The sequence below is a fragment of the Gadus morhua genome, chromosome 9, assembly GCF_902167405.1.
Source record: "Gadus morhua chromosome 9, gadMor3.0, whole genome shotgun sequence".
Classification (NCBI taxonomy): domain Eukaryota; kingdom Metazoa; phylum Chordata; class Actinopteri; order Gadiformes; family Gadidae; genus Gadus; species Gadus morhua.
The window spans coordinates 13540931-13558358 of NC_044056.1; the positions used below are offsets into that span (position 1 = coordinate 13540931).

The 17428-nt window shown below is 42.4% G+C and overlaps 2 protein-coding genes, 1 long non-coding RNA gene and 1 other non-coding gene across 5 annotated transcripts; 2 read left to right on the forward strand and 2 right to left on the reverse strand.

The window, feature by feature from the left end:
• Nucleotides 1-66: 66 nt before the first annotated feature.
• trnap-ugg (transfer RNA proline (anticodon UGG)) lies at nt 67-138 on the reverse strand. The gene has a single exon. It is a non-coding gene; the product is annotated as a tRNA-Pro (tRNA).
• A 209-nt stretch (nt 139-347) lies between these two features.
• LOC115551068 (uncharacterized) lies at nt 348-1538 on the forward strand. Its single transcript, XR_003977974.1, has 2 exons — nt 348-606; nt 697-1538. It is a non-coding gene; the product is annotated as an uncharacterized LOC115551068 (long non-coding RNA).
• A 959-nt stretch (nt 1539-2497) lies between these two features.
• On the reverse strand, nt 2498-6930 carry mpi (mannose phosphate isomerase). Of its 2 annotated transcripts, none has more exons than XM_030366535.1 (8): nt 6680-6930; nt 6187-6314; nt 5551-5751; nt 5187-5328; nt 4900-5079; nt 4574-4741; nt 3437-3645; nt 2498-3188 (listed from the first exon to the last, which is right to left on the reverse strand). In XM_030366535.1, the coding sequence occupies exons 1-8, from the start codon at nt 6819-6821 to the stop codon at nt 2970-2972; spliced, it is 1389 nt and encodes a 462-aa protein (XP_030222395.1). In that variant the 5' UTR covers nt 6822-6930; the 3' UTR covers nt 2498-2969. The 2 variants fall into 2 exon arrangements, with proteins under 2 accessions (XP_030222395.1, XP_030222394.1); XM_030366534.1 differs by having other exon boundaries at nt 4574-4747; nt 6680-6925.
• Nucleotides 6931-8390: 1460 nt separating this feature from the next.
• On the forward strand, nt 8391-17069 carry scamp2 (secretory carrier membrane protein 2). Its single transcript, XM_030366560.1, has 9 exons — nt 8391-8578; nt 10212-10289; nt 10438-10521; nt 11005-11116; nt 11393-11521; nt 12999-13158; nt 13276-13377; nt 14746-14860; nt 15280-17069. Exons 1-9 carry the CDS (start codon nt 8522-8524, stop codon nt 15427-15429), a joined length of 987 nt encoding a protein of 328 aa, XP_030222420.1. The 5' UTR covers nt 8391-8521; the 3' UTR covers nt 15430-17069.
• Nucleotides 17070-17428: the final 359 nt, after the last annotated feature.

Here is a 17428-nt window from a genome sequence, read left to right on the forward strand (position 1 = left end):
AGCTTGGCTGTAATGACTGGTATAGACGATCTGTATTTACTGAACAAACACGATAAGAAAATAGACGGGCTCGTCCGGGATTTGAACCCGGGACCTCTCGCACCCAAAGCGAGAATCATACCCCTAGACCAACGAGCCACACGAAGCATCCTTAGTCATCTTTGAACATTATATTTTTTTGGAAAGGTGAAAATTATGTAGCATTGAAAAAAGAACCTAGTTGAATAACCAGTTGTCTAGTCTTATCTTGATAATAACACAATTTCAGAAATAATATTTGAATGGGGTAGGCCTACTCGGAGTTAGTTGATATTTAGTTGTTATTTATTAGTCTTTTATTTTAGTCGGAGAGGGCAGCTTGCTTGCGTCGTATCAATATGGCACAAAGAAGAACCGCTTTAACCGCACATGCGCAGATAGATACTCGCTATTATCAACACGCGGAGGAATTCAATTGAATTTAATACTCTTTTTCACACTAAATGCAAATACCAAATATAATGCTCCACCAAAGCCCTGAACTAAAACTATCGTTAGAGAAATCGATGGAGGCTGAACACGCAAAACGTTCGTTGGCTTTCTTTGACTTGGAAACAACTGGACTTGGTGAGAATATTGTCCCTCAATCTTGTACCATTAACGACAAACCCTTTGGTTGAATCAGCGTTTTGTTTTGTGTGTGTGTTGTATCGGCAGGTCATGCGTGTGAAATAGTCCAGTTAGCAGCCGTGAGCGGATGTAACTCCATCAACTTGTACACCGTGCCCAGGTGTCGAATGCAGAGCCGTGCGGCCAAAGTAACCGGTTTCAGGGTCCGCAGACACAGATTGTTCCTCAATCGCCAACCAGTGCTCACAAATTCTCTAAAGGATGTAGTCCTGTCATTTATGGCCTTTCTCCGCATGCTTGGACGTCCTATACTTATTGGGCACAATATTCGCCGCTTTGATTGCCCGGTACTTCTCAGGGCACTGGACGAACTCGACCTCAGAGTTGAATTCCAGTCGATAATTACCGGGTGCTTAGACACTCTTCCACTTGCAAGGGACATTTGCAAGGACAATGGTTACAAGAGTTTTAGACAAGAAAACCTGGTTCGGGAGCTTTTGGGGGTGGACTACGACGCACACAATGCACTAGAAGACGTTCGGTCATTGCAAGCACTTTACTGGGCGCTTCAGCCTACATCGCAACTGATAAGTAGACATTTCTTCACACTGGAGACCATAGTCAAACCCAAGCATCCAGTTTCAAACGCAGTGGCAGCGGACTTATATCCAGAAATAGTTCCCTCTGTTTTGAGCACTTGAGACGGGTAGCAACCTATAGGAGCCCGGAACAATTATTTGTTGAAAAGCTTTGTCCGTCTCACTAACATTTCCACAAAAAAGTGGATACTTTTCCACAAATTTGACCCTTGGCAGTGTTGAGGAAATTCCTACAGGGGCATTATAATTGTTCTTAAAATTTATGATTCATGTACTATATATGCTACATCCTTTTTATAAAAAAATAAAGTATATAATTTTTGGTTCATATATATGCTTCCTCACATACTCCATCTACACTAGCATAGTGTTCTAGTTTCAACTTTGAAGTAAACATCCACAGATAGTGTTATGGTAAAACAGAAGAAAAGAAAAGTAATATGGTTGGGCTAGCAGGAAGGTATATGCAAAATAAATAAACTACAGTAAAAAATAAATAGGTATTGATTGGGAATGGAGTGAGAGTCAGAATGTTTCCCTGAACTGGGCCATAGAATGACAGACTTGGATAGACAGGAGTCTTCTTTACTATAGATCTTTACCCATCTTGGTAGACATCGACAGTAGCCTTTATTGAAAATATTTGCTGCTTCGACGGCTCCCTCAACTGCTTCGTTGCCACCCTCAACTGCTCCGATGGCACCCTCCACAGCTTCGACGGCACCCTCAACTGTACCCTCATCTGTACCCTCAACTGCCTCCACTGTACCCACAACTGCTTCGAGGGCACCCTCAACTGCTTCACCTACAACTGCACCCACCATCTTACACCAGCCATCTCCACACTCTCATGGAGAGATCTCCTCCATGGCAACATGTATCATTATATGAAAAACTTTCAATAACCTGGATTTTCAACCACACCACCCTGTGTAGTTTGTTACCAGGTGCCCAGTAAAAGTCTCCTAGTTGAAGTGTGGCATCCAGCTAGGTGGCATGTAGAATGGTTATCTCTACAATCCTAAGGGTTTGATGGATGATTCACATGGGACAGAACCAGGAGGAAAAATTGTGATGGACATTATGAAACAGCGCAAACTCAAAGTCTGATCTTTCCTAAGAAAGAAGGGGTGTTGACATTTTGAGAAGATTGTTTCAGTGTTGGTTAGGAGGTATAGTTTGTGGTAAATGGTGGCTCCTTGGTATTTATATGCCTCCACCTTCTTAATGTTCTGGCCTTGGAAAACTAGACCATTATAAATCAATCACGGACGCCATAAAGTCTTGACCACAAATATTAACTTCATTTATTATTTAACTTTAATACATTTTATATTCGGTTTCTTGGATAGGATTGGAATACACCAGGGTAACGTGCAATGCATAACGCAGAAAAGACATTGCGATCTGCTGCATCCATCTCTCAAACCGCGACTATCAGAGAGAGAGGGCGAAGGGGGCCACAGGCAGTGGTACTAGTACTATCATTGGCAGAATCAATAGGAGCTTGCTAAAGACAAGTAGGTGAGAGTAGACAGTGATGCCCTTGAAGCTACACTTTCAACCAAAAGGCAATAAGCAGCTTATCATTAGAGAAGACTGGTGAAATTACCTTGTTGGCCATATGCCAGTGAATAATAAATAAAATCAAAATCAATCCATAACTAACCCAAATAAACATTTGTTGTTTGTTTGGAAGTAATATTTAATATAATAAAATCTGAAATTCCTCAATAGATAAAAGGTAACACAATCTAGCAACTACAGCAGGCAACAGGCTCGGAACATGGTCATTCCCAATTGGGCCGTAACATGAAGGGAGACAGCCTCGTTGGCTGAGATGAAGAGGACTGTGCCCCGCCTCAGCGTGATGTCAGAGAGGGCAGCTGCAGACGTGGCTATTGCGTCACCTTCGACAACCAATAGGATTCCTGCACTGTCCAAGGCAGCAACTGTGTATTGTTTTACTGAGGCTGGTACCTGAGGTGGAGGGGAGAAAAATATATGAAACAAGAATATGTTTTAAGAAAATAGATTGGCAAATAAGCAAGGGATAATGGCAATAGCAATATAGCACTTTGGTCACTTGGAACTCAATTTGTGATATCGTAATATATATATATATATATATATATACACACACACAATACATTTTTCAGATATTAAACTCTCAAAGGTGCCATGGCTTCCCTGAGTCGCGATGACTTCCACGAGGAGCAATTCATTACCTGTATCCTCATGACAGTGAAGTCTGGCACAGGGGGATCGTAGATGGACACGAAGGGGTCGGAGTAATCCTTGACGGGGGGAAATAACTTGGAGCTCGCTGGAGCCGGGGTGTAGTTCAACATGTCGCACAGCGTATTCACATCGATGTACTTTGGAGTCAATCCAGCGCGCACAGTGTTATCCGAGCAGGCCATGCACTCAATACAGTCTAGGGAGAGGGCAGGAGAGAGAGAGAGAGAGAGAGACAGACATATTGGCTCTGTATTGTTCACATATCTTAAAGATGCATTACTCAATAGTTCAAGAAAATAACGTTATCAGTTAAGTTGACCCAGCTGCTATGAAAAGGGTTACTCAATCACATATATTAAATGGTTTCAATGAAGAGCACTGAAGGAAGTAAAATTAAAATAAAAAATATATATGCATAGAAAATAAAATGTATAAAATAAGAATAGTCCATAATCCAATAATCCATTATACTGGATACTGCTGAGGGATGAGGATGACTGGACTCCCAACTCAAATTCAATGGACACATTAACTAAACCGGCAAGACTGTCCGGACAAACCTGAACTGTTTCAGAATGATAAGGCGTCACATACCTGTCAAGGCAGCTTTACGGCTTTTTCATGCTATGATACTCTCTCACTTACCCTACTGTGATAATGTTTGGGGCCAAGCCTCCCAGACAACAGTCAAACCGATCATATAGTTATACAAACAGACACTGAAAATAATGGATGAGAAACCAACAATGTGGCAACACTGTTTAATTGTACATAAATACAAACTTTTATGAGTTGACAGCTTCATTAATTTTTTTTTTTTCTTAAACTGACTTTTAACTGCGCAAATAATCAAGCTTTCGCTGTACTTCGTCCTTTCGTTACAAAAACAAATACAAGGAGAGTGGCCACAAGGGAAGCTGTGGGTGGCAACTGCATAGCAGAGGGGGGCAAAACAACTTTTAGCCAGTCACTGTGATGACTGTGATAATTGTGTGTTATTTTGTGTAATTGTGATTTTTATATTACAGCGCATAATGTGCGCTGCAATATCCCTGACAAATAAACTAATAATAATGTTAATGAAAGAAATAAGATGGACCATTAGTCCAGGAGACACCACTGACCTCCGTATAGGTATGCATGGGGTTCGCTGGCCCCCAGGAACATGGCCTGGCTCGGCTCCAGGGCCACATAGTTGAGAAAGTAGATTGAGAAGCAACCGATATCTCCTGGGTACTGGGAGTGGAGCCTTAGCAGCAGAGCTCCATTACACTCAGAAGTGTCTTTCCCTGCTGCAGCTGACAATGGAAAGATAAAATATCAGTCAGCCCAAACAGGCAGATTGGGAAGTAAACTTGCATGAAACAATTTCCCAAAAAACCTTCCGAAAAAGCTCCAACTCCAAAACCACAAAGTGTCACATGGAGAGACAAAATCATTGTGTCCTTACCGTCTCCTGTGACTCTCTTCATTAGCATGTTGAGTTGATCTACAATCACTTTCTTCTCACAGTTCATCATTCTGGTGAAGCATTTCTTCAGAGCCTGTCTTGTATGTACTGCATCTCCCGTAACGCACCGTAGCTCTTCTGCTGCCTCGTTGCCCACTAGTGCATGGAACTCCGGGACAGCTGCCATCCACATTTATTTATTTTAACAGCAAATAACTTGTTATTACACACCATCAAACAATAAGGGGGTACATGGTCAATATCTAAAACTCATAGCTCAGCCTCACATTTGAGAAAGCCAAGGATCTCCTCCACTGGTCTGAAGCCACAAAGGCCCTGGAAGTGAGTGAGAGCAATGGCCATCTCCGGCTTGTGGTTGTCATCGGGGTAGTGCTCTGGAAACTGAGCATGAAGACGCGCAGCCAACTCCTGCCCAGGTTACCAAGAGAACGATACAAAGATGTACATTGGACAGAAACTACCGACCACTCACACAATGAATGTATTGCAAATTGTAAATGTTTTATGGCTGATTGTTTAGTAGCATGAGACCATCAGTCACAGAATCTTCAATGCACCACCATATAGTGTGTGTGTCTACATACATGACACATGTACCAATTTAGTGTGTGTTTATGTGTTTGAGTTTACCCTGTTGGGATGGGCTTGAATAGACAAGGCTGTGTTGACCGACAGCACTTTAAAGAGGAAAGGCAGCTGGCCTTGGAAGGTGTCTTTGACTTTGGATCCCAGGCAGCCTGGGAACTGAGCAATCCACTGGCCCAGGGTGGTCTCGCCTGTTAGGTTATCCTTGATCTTAGCATCGGCTTTAGGGTGGGCCCCCATCCACAGCTAGAGGACAGATCACAGATTATGTTAAAAATGAATCACGAAAACTTCAAGTCTTCCAGTCAGTTTATTTTTTTCCGAGCATGCATTTCCAGTGAATCATGATAAGAAAGGTAAAGGAACAAAGTGAGGAACAAAGAAAACACATTATGGCACATTTATGTTTATCAATAGATGACTAGGACGTACTAGTTAGCCTACAGTAAAGAATACAAACTGAAAACTATGAAATCAAGACACTTTTTGTGGAAAGAAATTGTCTAATATGTGCTCAGAACAATCCTTTTCCTTTTTTATGTGGACCAATGAACAACTCCATTGTAGGGCAGTGTACCACCTTGCTCAACGTTTGAGATAAAATTAAATAAAAGTCAAGCTGGCAGCTCATGTCTCAAGCCCCACACTAAACTAAAGCTGTAAGATTGACTTCCATCTCACCTCTGCATACGGTTTGTCCTCTTCAATGACAGCTAGTGGGTCTCCGCCAAGTACCAGTTTAGCCACTTCACTATCCAGTCCCGCCTTCCCCCAGGCATAGTTTTGAACAGCACACGTTAATGTAAAAACTGGAAAGCATACAACAAATGAGGCATTGGACATTCTCATCGGGTTGCAAACATATTCTGTTTTCTGCAGCCACAATACGAAAGACCATTCCAAGTTCAAGTGACATCAAAGCAAAAGTCAGATTACAGCAACGCCGATTTTAGAAAAAGAAGAAGAGTCTTTGAAAGATAAACAAGCGGCGGTTCTAGCATCGCACTAATCTGCCATCCCATATCATAACTGCTCTTTCGGATACGCCCGCTTTCCATTAAGCGTGCCAAAAAGATGCTATTTTTAGCTACCAAATCCTTAACGCATGACAAATATTGCATAGGTACCGCGTGGGATGTATTGATTGTTAATAATTTATCAGAGAAACGCTTACCTCTTACTTCCTCCATGGCTGTCCTCAACATAGTGATGGGTCGTTCGCGAACGTGTCGGCTCAAAGAGCCGGCTCTTTTAAGTGAATGTTGGGAGTCGGCTCCCGAACGCGAGCCGGTGTCTTTTTTGGGTGCTACAAGCATTCATTCCACTCGTGCTATGCGTGTCACGTCGCATGCATGGCAGCCAGCCACCGACCATGAGAACAAGCAGCGAGGGGCGGGGGATTTCGATGTGCGACACACGTTGCCTGTGACTGACAGGCAGGGCGGTGTTATACCGCATCCTGCGACCCACCGAAAAGTGTGACCCCAGGGGGCGCTGTTGTACATTTTGTGCATTGTGTGCATTATAACAGAAACATAAATAAAACATAAGATCTCCCCCCACTGGTGGGTCTTTCTTTTCTTGATACGAACATTAATTCTAAAAAGCATTTTACACAGTAGCCTATAATAGGAAATGCTCAAAGGTAAATCAGCGTAACACTGACTGTAGCTTTTTATGGGTAAAGAAGAGACGGTGAAGGACCGTACTAAACGCCCTATCCATTGTATGGGTCTGTAAAGTGCTAATCAAATCAATCAACTGTATTTATTAAGCACCTTTAATAAAAAGGTAATTGGTTGGGGGGAAATCTTATGTTTTATGTATGTTTTTGTCATGCCTGTCTACGCTTCAAACTCGTGCATATTGCAGAAAATATGCAACAGCACCCCCTGGGGTCACACTTTTCGGTGGGTCGCAGAATTCTGTGTACAACACGGCGCTCGGCATAGGCGACATAGGCGAACGCCTAGGGCAGCAAATGCGTAGAGGGCGCCCTTAATTAGTCAATTAAAATATACGAAACAAACGGAGAAGGGAGGGGGCGCGGGAGCAACTGCTAGGGCGCACCGAAACCGTCACCGTAGTAGCAGGACAATGCAACAAGCCCTGATTGCAAGTGATTCCCAACCGTTCTCAATTGTGGAGGACAAGGGATTCAGAAGTTTCACACAGGCTCTCAATCCTTTGTATGTTTCTCCAAGCAGGAAAACACTCTCAAAAAATGATTCCAAGACTGTATGACCGTCGGAATTACGGCATGGCACCATTATAAAAGGTATAGTAAGCGGTAATATGAAGAGCCGTTTGGGAGCCAAAAGAGCCAGCTCTTGTTGGTGAGCCGTTCCAAGAGATCCGGCTCACTAAAAAGAGCCGAAATTCCCATACTGTCAACGGATTAATAACGTCACGATACTCGCTTCTATTGGGCTTTACAGGCTTGAATAAATGTTCTATCTACAAATAATTCGTGTTGTAAAATACATAAACTAGGCCTATATGTGTTTTTTACGATAAAGGGCTGTTGATCGACGAAGATGCAGACGTTCATTTATAAAGTGTTCTTTTTTAGAAAGGGTGGTTTCGACCACAATTTTTAATGTACATATTTAATTCAACTTTCTACGAATTGCACTTTGATCAAAAAAGGATACAGGTAAACTGCATAAGAAAGTCATACAAGCAGACCTATGAGTCGCGCTTGCTCGTCCCGTTTTCCCAACATCCGTCATGTGTTTTTCAGCAAAAAATGATATGCAGATACATTAGAAATAAAACTCTAAAATATTCTGCCATATATTTGCATTTATTTGTATAATGTTTGGAGGGAAGTAATGTTGCCTGTTCTGTAAGTGACGTAAGAGGACGTGACCCGTGACACTACTACTGCCGATTACTCTTGACGAAATGCGCATGCGCTACCAACTCCGTTCGAGGAAGTGACGGGGAGACGATTTCAGCAGTATTTTGGTTATTCCATTTTTAGAAACTGTAAATACAGCCTCAACGCTTCAAAATGTCAGGCTTTGACAGCAACCCATTCGCAGATCCAGCAAACGAAAACCCGTTCCAGGTAAGCCTATTCTTCTTACTTTTTTCTTTAAGTAACATTCAAGATGTTTGTGATTTATGAATTGTTTCAACGTCGCACGTCAGAAAACCTGTTGGGTGGAACGATCAACTGTATGGGAGCAACACGGGGAGGTTTCTACGTGTGTACCTTTCACATTTGGCTAGACGTGGCATGATTGACAAACGTTCAGCCACTTGGTGGGCTCCGAAATGTTTCTAGGGCGGGCGTATTCATTTGCAGGAAGTTACAAGCTTCCCACATTGATTGTGTGGCGTAAACCAAGCTTCTCTCAAAACAAGTATTGTCTTAATATGAAAATGCCATTGTTGTATTGTTACTTTACACCATCCGTTGTTCTAATGTTCCAGTCATACATGTACGCACAGGAAGCTGTCCACTGTTTGTCAATAGGGTGGGGATCTTGCTAAATAAACAGTTAACTGGATCTGAAATGCCTAATCTAGACTTCTGCAGTGCTAGTCAGCTGTAACTCTTTAATCCAGTCCTCGGTGATTGAAGAAAAAGGCAGTGTGCTGTGACAACGCGTGTGCACTCCAATGAGCCATTAGTTTGAATACCACCCCCCTCTCCCCCCAAAAAAACCAACTTCTCATCTGTCTAATGCGAAGCTTTTCAATTTAATACAATAGTTAGAGCTACACCAGTCACATCTAGATGATAACAAATGACACACATGCACAGTAAGAGAACCTTTTGGTCAGGATTTGGTTTAACAGTTTCTAGTTATCTGGCTATTCATGCTATTTATAGTTGGAGATCATTTAAAGTCACTTCTCATGGAACCAACATGTGAATTGTCGTTATTCATTATTATCCATTGCAAGACAATGACAACTTTCAAGGTTTTGAACCAACCAGACTTTAAAAACAATTCTTTTTGTAATTTGAGGAAATATTGGAAGTGTTGTTCCCTATCAGAAAATCATGTGATACAACTCTGCTTATTCACAAGTTTGCCCCAAAAAAAATAACTCCTTCCTGCTCGAAAGTCCTTTTCTATGATCTCTAGTCTTAAGTCAGATTTAGTGTTTCACGTTCCTCCTCCTCATATTAAAGCTGGCTATATACAGTCCTTTATCGGACATTTACATTCCTATAATACTTTCTCATGAATTGGTCACAGACTTAAACCTAACCTTTTCTGTGTCATGTGAGGGGTAGGTATTGAGATAAATGTCCAATATAACCTTAATACAAATTCATAACGAGAAAATGGGGTCAAATACAAAATATCATCCATTTTAAATGATGCAAAAAGGACCATTTAGTTTGAAGTGATACTAGAATATATCATTATTTACTTCCATAGTCTCAAGTACTTCTGTTACATCCTATTTTTTATTGTGTCAACATTATGTCTTCTTGCCATAGCGTTATATTGTGCTTGTATGGATTGTTGTTAAATAAGTGCTGCAGTCTTGAATATGTCTTCCTATTCAGAGATGTGCTGGAGGTCAATAGTTGGTTGGCTTCAATTGAACTCACCAATGTATCCTAAAAACATGGCATTGGGTGTGCCCAGCCACTCCTCCTATACAGGAAGTTGTGAGGGCAAAATCTTTGAATTAATACTTATGGATCTCTAATTGAGTGCTATGGTATTGTGTTGCAGGATCCATCGGTCACCCAGGTTACCAACTCGACCATGGAGTCTGTGGACCAGTTCAACCCCTTCCCTGCTCATCCCACTGTAGGTTATCTGAAATCTCTTATGTAAACTGCACTGTGGTATTGCTTCGGAACTGGACATGAGATATTTTTTCACCATTGAACCCTCTGCACAGTGTATTTTATCACAGTGGTTCTCAATATGACTATTGGTCCCTTTTTATTCCTAGGAAAGTATGTCTGCTACCACCCCAGCCGCCACCTCTCTGTACCAGCCTGCAGTGCTGCAGCCCTCCACAGTGCCCAGCCCGCAGGTGAGCCGTGTGACTCTACTCCCAGCTCCAAGCCATCAAACACCGTCATATATATACATTGGTTTTAAGCACAAGAAGTGTCAAGTGACTTGGTGGTTCTTTTGCTGGTTTGTATTTTAGGTGCCACGGCAACAGTATTGTTTGGAAAGTGTACCCGTGCAGCAGTTTTTTTTGCTTTCAATATGCCTTTACTTGTTTTTAAGTGAACTGTACATTTTTGACTTGCCATGAATATTGCTTTAAACTCCAACCTCCTTTTCGACATAAGACGATTATCCTGTCTAATTAATATCCTATTATTTTAATTTTTTTCCAATGGCCTCAAGGGGGCTTATACAGTATGGTTTCCCCTGTTTTGTCTATCCTTGTTCCGTAGTCCTTACAGGTCAAGGAGCCTTGATTACTTCCAGCTAGCTGTTTACTAGACAGTCAGTAACCCAGCCACTCACTCTGTGGTGACCCCCCCCCTCCTCAACCTTACAGGCGACAGCGGCTGTAGCCCAGGCCACCCTGATGAGGCAGCAAGAGGAGTTGGAGAGGAAAGCTGCTGAGCTGGACCGCAGGGAGCAGGAGCTGCAGACCAGGGCTCCAACAGGTCCCTATTGAACGCGCAGGCCGACCGTAGATGTAGTAGAAAGAGTTGCATCACAGTGATACACTGTGCTTGGGTTTAAGCAGAAACAAAGTTCCGCTTGATGTAGGACTTGAAGATGTATATATGTATTAAGGGTGCTGGCCCTTAACCCTGTTTTGTCAATGAAGTCCCTCCTCATTCAATGAGAACTAGAGAAAACTTAATGAAAGGTGACTGTTGAGTCTATCAGGTTAGATTTGTAGGTTCTCTATGCCTACGTTTTCTCTCTATAAACAGGCAAGGAGAACAACTGGCCTCCTCTCCCACGAAGCTTTCCCATGAAACCTTGCTTCTACCAGGACTTCTCTGAGGACATCCCAGAGGAGCACCGCAGGATCTGCAAGATGATCTACTACCTGTGGATGTGTGAGTACACCAAGATGGCAATGGGAGGGCCTTCTGTAACCTGTTGTTGATTGAATACCATCATCAGCGCAAGGCTAATTGGAATTTGGTTTGTGTATTAGTATCCACTCACAGTTAAATGCATTGACAATGTTCATGTGACATTCCTCAATCGACGATCACCACCCAAACCACGTTTGCCTGTAGGCCAGTGTAGATATTACATCTCCTGTTTGACATTTTTTATTTAGCCACCATGTACTCCAACAAATCAGACTTTTGCAAAAATCTAAAATATGATGGGAAGACCGCTGAATGTGAAAAAACGAGTTTCTTCACATGTTTCACAACCCCTCAATTCCTCAATCTCATGACCAATGGTGTTAGTCTTAGTACAGACTAAGGGTGCGGCCACACTGAACGCGTTACGCACGTTAGAGGCGTTGAAAATCTGCATTTTTGCATAGGGAACTATTGGTTAAGGCGCGTAGATGCGTTACACGCGCTAAAGCAGCGCGTTAGGCGCGTTACGCTGCTTTCACACCGCCGCGCGGCAACTCGCCGCCTCCATTCATTTCAATGAGGGAAGGGCGGCAGAGGGGAGGCAGTTACAAAAGCAGCTGAAAACCAGGAAGCGGTTGCTGCCCACGTGAACGCGCACAAATTTTGCCCTACCGCTCAGCTTTCCCTGTGTTGAGACACTCGGCAGCGGCGGCGGCGGCAGCAGCGGCAGCGGCAGCAGTGGCAGCGGCAGCAGCGGTAGCGGCAGCAGCGGCGGCAGCAGCAGCGGCAGTAGCCGCTTTTGAAAGCACCCGGCCCTTCACACCGCCGCGCTGAACCCTCCGGCAGCGAGGCGGTTATAAGGGCGGTTGCTGGGAGGCGTTGTGCAAGCACCTTGACACGTTCAGTGTGGCCGCACCTTAAGACTCCCCTTAAGGATTTAGTTATATAGTTGAATGGAGACTACATTATTTCAGGCATCAACTGAATGCTTTCCGTTTCGGCATCAGGGTTGATTGTGTAGTAGTCAGGGGGTATTTCAACAGGATGTTTGGTGGTATGGTGACAGAAAGTTTGATGTGGGTATTGAAAGAGGACTGTAGACCACATGAGACAAAAGTCAAGGGTAAAAAAAACACATTAGAAACAGCCCTCTGCCAGGGCTGTTTTAAAGCTACAAATGTAAAAGATCACAACTTAACGTGTGATCTATTACCAATTTCTCCAGTCATCAATACTCTGTTTTGGGTATTCGCATCTGCTCGGAAAGTGATTTCAAAAGCCCACTGACTCCATACCATACTATATAATTGAATAAATTACATGCACCTGCACCTGGGAAATGTGTTTCCTGTGTATGTTTTGCTTATAGTACTCTAGACGAAGATCCGATTGGCATTGGTCTTTAGCAGTGGCATTATTTCATCATCATTATCATTGACGTCAACAACTCTCTTGTTTTCCCATCCACAATCCCACCCCCTCCCTTCTCCCACAGTCCACTGTGTCACCCTCTTCCTCAACCTTCTCGCCTGCCTGGCGCTCTTCACCACAGCAGCGACTGCTGGTACAGGCTTTGGCCTCTCCATCCTCTGGCTGATCATCTTTGCACCCTGCTCCTTCCTCTGCTGGTACCGACCAGTGTACAAGGCCTTCAAGTGAGTGACCAATCCCAGCAGCGTTGATGTTTGCCATCACTCCAGAGAAGCCCCCTAACCCTTGTTTAACAGTTGGTTTCCATGTAGATAATAACAATAATGTTTTGTTATTTTCAGATCCGACAGCTCCGTCAGCTTCTTCTTCTTCTTCATGGTCTTTTTCTTCCAAGTGGTGATATTCATCATCCAAGCGGTCGGCATCCCCGCTTGGGGCAACAGGTGAGTCCAATCTTCACTGTGTTTTGGACTGCTCTAAAAAACAGAATGTTAGGGTGCACTCACACTAGGCCGTCTGGCCGTGGCCTTCGGCCCTTTTGCCGAAAACGGCCACGGCCACGGCCACGGCCAGATGGCCTACAGTAGTATGAGTGCACCCTTAGAGTCCCACCCATCAACATCCACCTTAAAATATACCAAACATGCTTTTGCAACATACATTTTCCAATCAAATACTGAGACTCATGGCTTCTGATGATAACAATTATATGTGCTGCCCAAACTTTTGAACAAGGCACTTTTTTCTATCTGGCGTCAGATGTTCTCTCATTTAGCTCGCTTTATGTTCATCGTAATGGCGAAGGCCAAAATGTGTCTTTTGAAATATTGTCGTGTATGCACGTTGGCTGGCCTTTTAAGCTGCCCTCGTCTCTGCTCTCCCTCCACTGCCTCTTGGAATCTCTTCTGACAGAGACCTTCCATCCTGCAGCCTCTAGCCTGCTGTTTGTCTCTTTGTCCTGGTAACTTCTTTGTAAGTCTCTGCTTCCATCGTCTACTGACTTTGCAAAATTCCCTTCCTCTAGTAGTAGTCAATTGATTATTTTCAAAAATACTTATTGCGACATATTCAATCCAAATGCCAGTAATGCAATAAAGCGGCCATCATAATGCCTTATTTACCATATTGGTCCGAATAACAGACAGGTTTTTTTTCCTGGAAATATGTGGTGTCATCTAATGTTTGGGCTCTAGACTTTTGAATGTCAACCTAGATTCAAAACAACAGATGGCGCCAAATATCTGTAAAAAGACTGTTTCCCTTTGACTGAAGTGAGCCCCTGTTACTCACAACTAGCCGAAAATAGTCATTCAAATATTTTATTTGAAAACATAATTTGATCCAGCTATTTTTTCAAAAAAGGGGCCTCGTCTCATAAACAGTTGTCTTATGTTCGGTTCAAAAGGCTAAATTAGGCAAGGCCTGAAGCTACCGTTGTTTTCCTTATGTTACCTTTGGAAGAACAAATTTGAAAACTCATCCTATTATATGAAAATAATAAAATTTACAGCACCTGCAACTCAAGCTAAATCTTTACCTTCTGTTCTTCACCTAGCATGCTTCCCTTGTTGCTTATTAAATCAAGCTTGCCTGTCTGTCTAACTAACAGCCGCACTTTGGCTCTCATGATGTATCGAATAGTTCTATCCGCCGGACATAAAAAAGGCACTTTTTGTAGTGTATATACTCAAAGCTATAACTGTACCGTGGGGTAAATATACTTGGGATAGTTGTGTAGTTACTATAGTATTGCCTCACGATTGCAAGCTTGCCTTCTTTGACCACATCTACAACTGCCCCTTCGTCCTCAGCGGATGGATTACCGCGCTTGCCTCCTTCGGGAACCCTGCGGTTGGGGTCATTATGACGGTGGTGGCCGTCTTCTTCACCGTCTGTGCTGTTCTGTCCGTTATCCTCCTCAAGATGGTGAGTTTTCCTACGCGTCTTGTTGAATCGATACAGTCCATTCATTTTCCTTTTTGTCTAAAGGGTTAGAAAGAAAATGAATACATTTTCATGCACTTCACACGCACTGGGTTTTGGCAAGATTTTTGGCCGGTACGATGTATAGGAAAAAGCAAAAAAAATGACCAATAAAAATGATTCAAGCATTCAGGTCAGAAAATAATACCTCAATATTTATCCTTTAAACGGTAGGCCACATTTGATGTCTCTGTGGTGCTGTTCAGAGTAGTTACAACAAAGCAGAAGCCGAGTAGTGGTCGGGGTACAAACTACACAGCAGACAGACGTATTTTACGTAAACCTTAACAATCGATAATGTTCCAAAAAAGGGACACCCATGCAGGCTAGCAGGCTCTAAAGGTTCAAATGTAACCATACAGGTGCACAGCAATTACCGCCGTACAGGAGCCAGCTTCCAGAAGGCCCAGCAGGAGTTCTCCCAGGGCGTGCTCACCAACAAGACCTTCCAGTCGGCCACTGCCTCGGCAGCCACCTCCGCCGCTCAGGGGGCTTTCCAGAGCGCCAACTAGCACCAGAGGGGCTGCACACAGGATAGGCACCGATGAAAATGTTCAACTTTTTTTTTTTCCTATGAAGTTTATTTCCACTCCATTAATGCAGGCCTCAAGGGCACGGCTATTACTCGTGCAGCGACTCTTCATCTCAAACTTCAACTCATTGTGCACCGTGCTGGTAGGAAATTTATATCATTTTTAAATTACACTTGGGTAAAGGAGTGCTCCTTCTTGTGGACTGTACAAATTGTGGGATACGCTAGTCAGCTTCTCTCCAACCGATCATTCATACCTCTCACCTTTTGGCATTTTTCTTTTTTTAAATATTCATGTTCACATTCACCCTCTCCCAAAAAGCCAATTCAAGTATACAGTCATTCTTTTGGCTTATTTTTATATTCAAGAAACATGGAAGACATTGTTTTCCATAATGTGCACTTCAGGGTGAAACGCCAGGGGTGAAGTTAGCAGTTTGGTCTTTAATTGTTTTGTTTGGTTGTGGCTTCTGTGTGCACTTTCTTAAATTCTCTTAAGCTTGTCTTGACATTTGGCACTTTTCTGAGGCTTGTTTGTGTGGCTTAATGTGTGCCTGTGTTGGTAAGAAAATGGGTGACATAGGCAAAGCATTTGCTGGACTAGCTATGGACTTCTTTCAATTCTGTATTATAACAAATAATGAAGCCTTTCGGTTCAGTTGTCAGTGTCTTCTCCTGTGTAGTCCTGGTTAGCTTTTATCTTCTTAAAAAGGTTGTTTTCCTTTTTAATTTCAACAAACAGAAATGGAGGAACAGGTTCAATCAAAGGGTTTGCTATTGTAAAGATTGTATGTCACAAGTTGTCTTTTGCATTCTATGTGTGTAGACTACAGGCTGTTAATAAACAGAAGACAAAAAAAAAAGTAGACAGAAGCTTTTGTGTAGCTTACAAGGGATGACCGCACATCTGAGTTGCTCAGATAGTACATTGCCTAAATCATAGCTAATTGCAGTTTGTCTGATTACATTTTCAACTTTGTTATAAATAAAAATGTGCCTAAAAACTTTTACCAGCTTGTTTACCTCTTAGAGGAACCAGCCAAGGGTGGGATAGAACAAATGGGTTGAATAAATAAATTGAAATATAAAGCATGCGTTACATTCGAAACCAGCTTCTTTAGGGGTGGTCTTGTTCCATTTATGTTGATGAACCACTAATCTGTAATATATAAAGTGTGTTGTTTTTTGATCAGCCTGGGAAGAACTCAAAGCCATAGCATGGCAAAGTTGTACATGAAGTTTCTAATGAAAAGATAATGTATTTAAATTGCATGATTTGTTTCTTCTGAAGTGCAATTATGTAAATTATACCAGAACAAGGTGAAATTTTCGCTATTTCAGTCATTGCCTTATTTGGATCAATCATTTTATTATTTTTGTTCTATTGCTCATATACAGTCCCCTAGAAACAATCAATTATTTGTGTACTAAAATGTATATATAGATACTTCATTCTTTGAAACAGACTTGCCGTTTGTGTAATAGATGGAATTACTTCTTTGCTTTGGGATTAATGCCATTAAGGGTTCATTTTTCCAATCTGAAATGAATGACCTAAATTTATTTCAATGTTGAATACAACTGTTAACTGATTACAAATAAAAGCTTTGACCAGAACGGGAAAAAGTGAGTATGACCTTGAATATGAGCATGGGCTGTCTATGAGCTTGAATGCTTTCTCTTTTAACTAACAACATTCTAATTAGTTGTATCTTCATAAAAAGCAATGCTAAGCATTATCCAGGTTTGCTGTTGATAAATGACAACTTTGATTTAGTTGACTTCAATACGCATATATTGGTAGACTACCAAACATGCAAGGCTTAATTCATATACTGTAACTCCTTCCTTCAAGACTTCCCATATTAATAGCAGGTACAACAACTGACCACTAGAGGATGCTGTGTCTGATGTGGGCTGAAATGCTGATTCACCGTACTCATCTGAAAAGAGGGGAAGGCGCAGGACCCTCCGCTTAA

What these genes read in the sequence shown, in the direction of transcription:
- scamp2 (XM_030366560.1), top strand. Translation starts at nt 8,522, where the DNA reads ATGTCAGGCTTTGACAGCAACCCATTCGCAGATCCAGCAAACGAAAAC. An exon ending in CCTTCCCTGCTCATCCCACT is followed by an intron (nt 10,290 to 10,437) that starts GTAGGTTATCTG and finishes TTTTATTCCTAG; the next exon opens with GAAAGTATGTCTGCTACCAC. An exon ending in ATCCCCGCTTGGGGCAACAG is followed by an intron (nt 13,378 to 14,745) that starts GTGAGTCCAATC and finishes CTTCGTCCTCAG; the next exon opens with CGGATGGATTACCGCGCTTG.
- mpi (XM_030366534.1), bottom strand. Translation starts at nt 6,821, where the DNA reads ATGCTTGTAGCACCCAAAAAAGACACCGGCTCGCGTTCGGGAGCCGAC. An exon ending in GAAGAGAGTCACAGGAGACG is followed by an intron (nt 4,748 to 4,899) that starts GTAAGGACACAA and finishes TTCCATTGTCAG; the next exon opens with CTGCAGCAGGGAAAGACACT. An exon ending in TCACTGTCATGAGGATACAG is followed by an intron (nt 3,189 to 3,436) that starts GTAATGAATTGC and finishes CCTCCACCTCAG; the next exon opens with GTACCAGCCTCAGTAAAACA.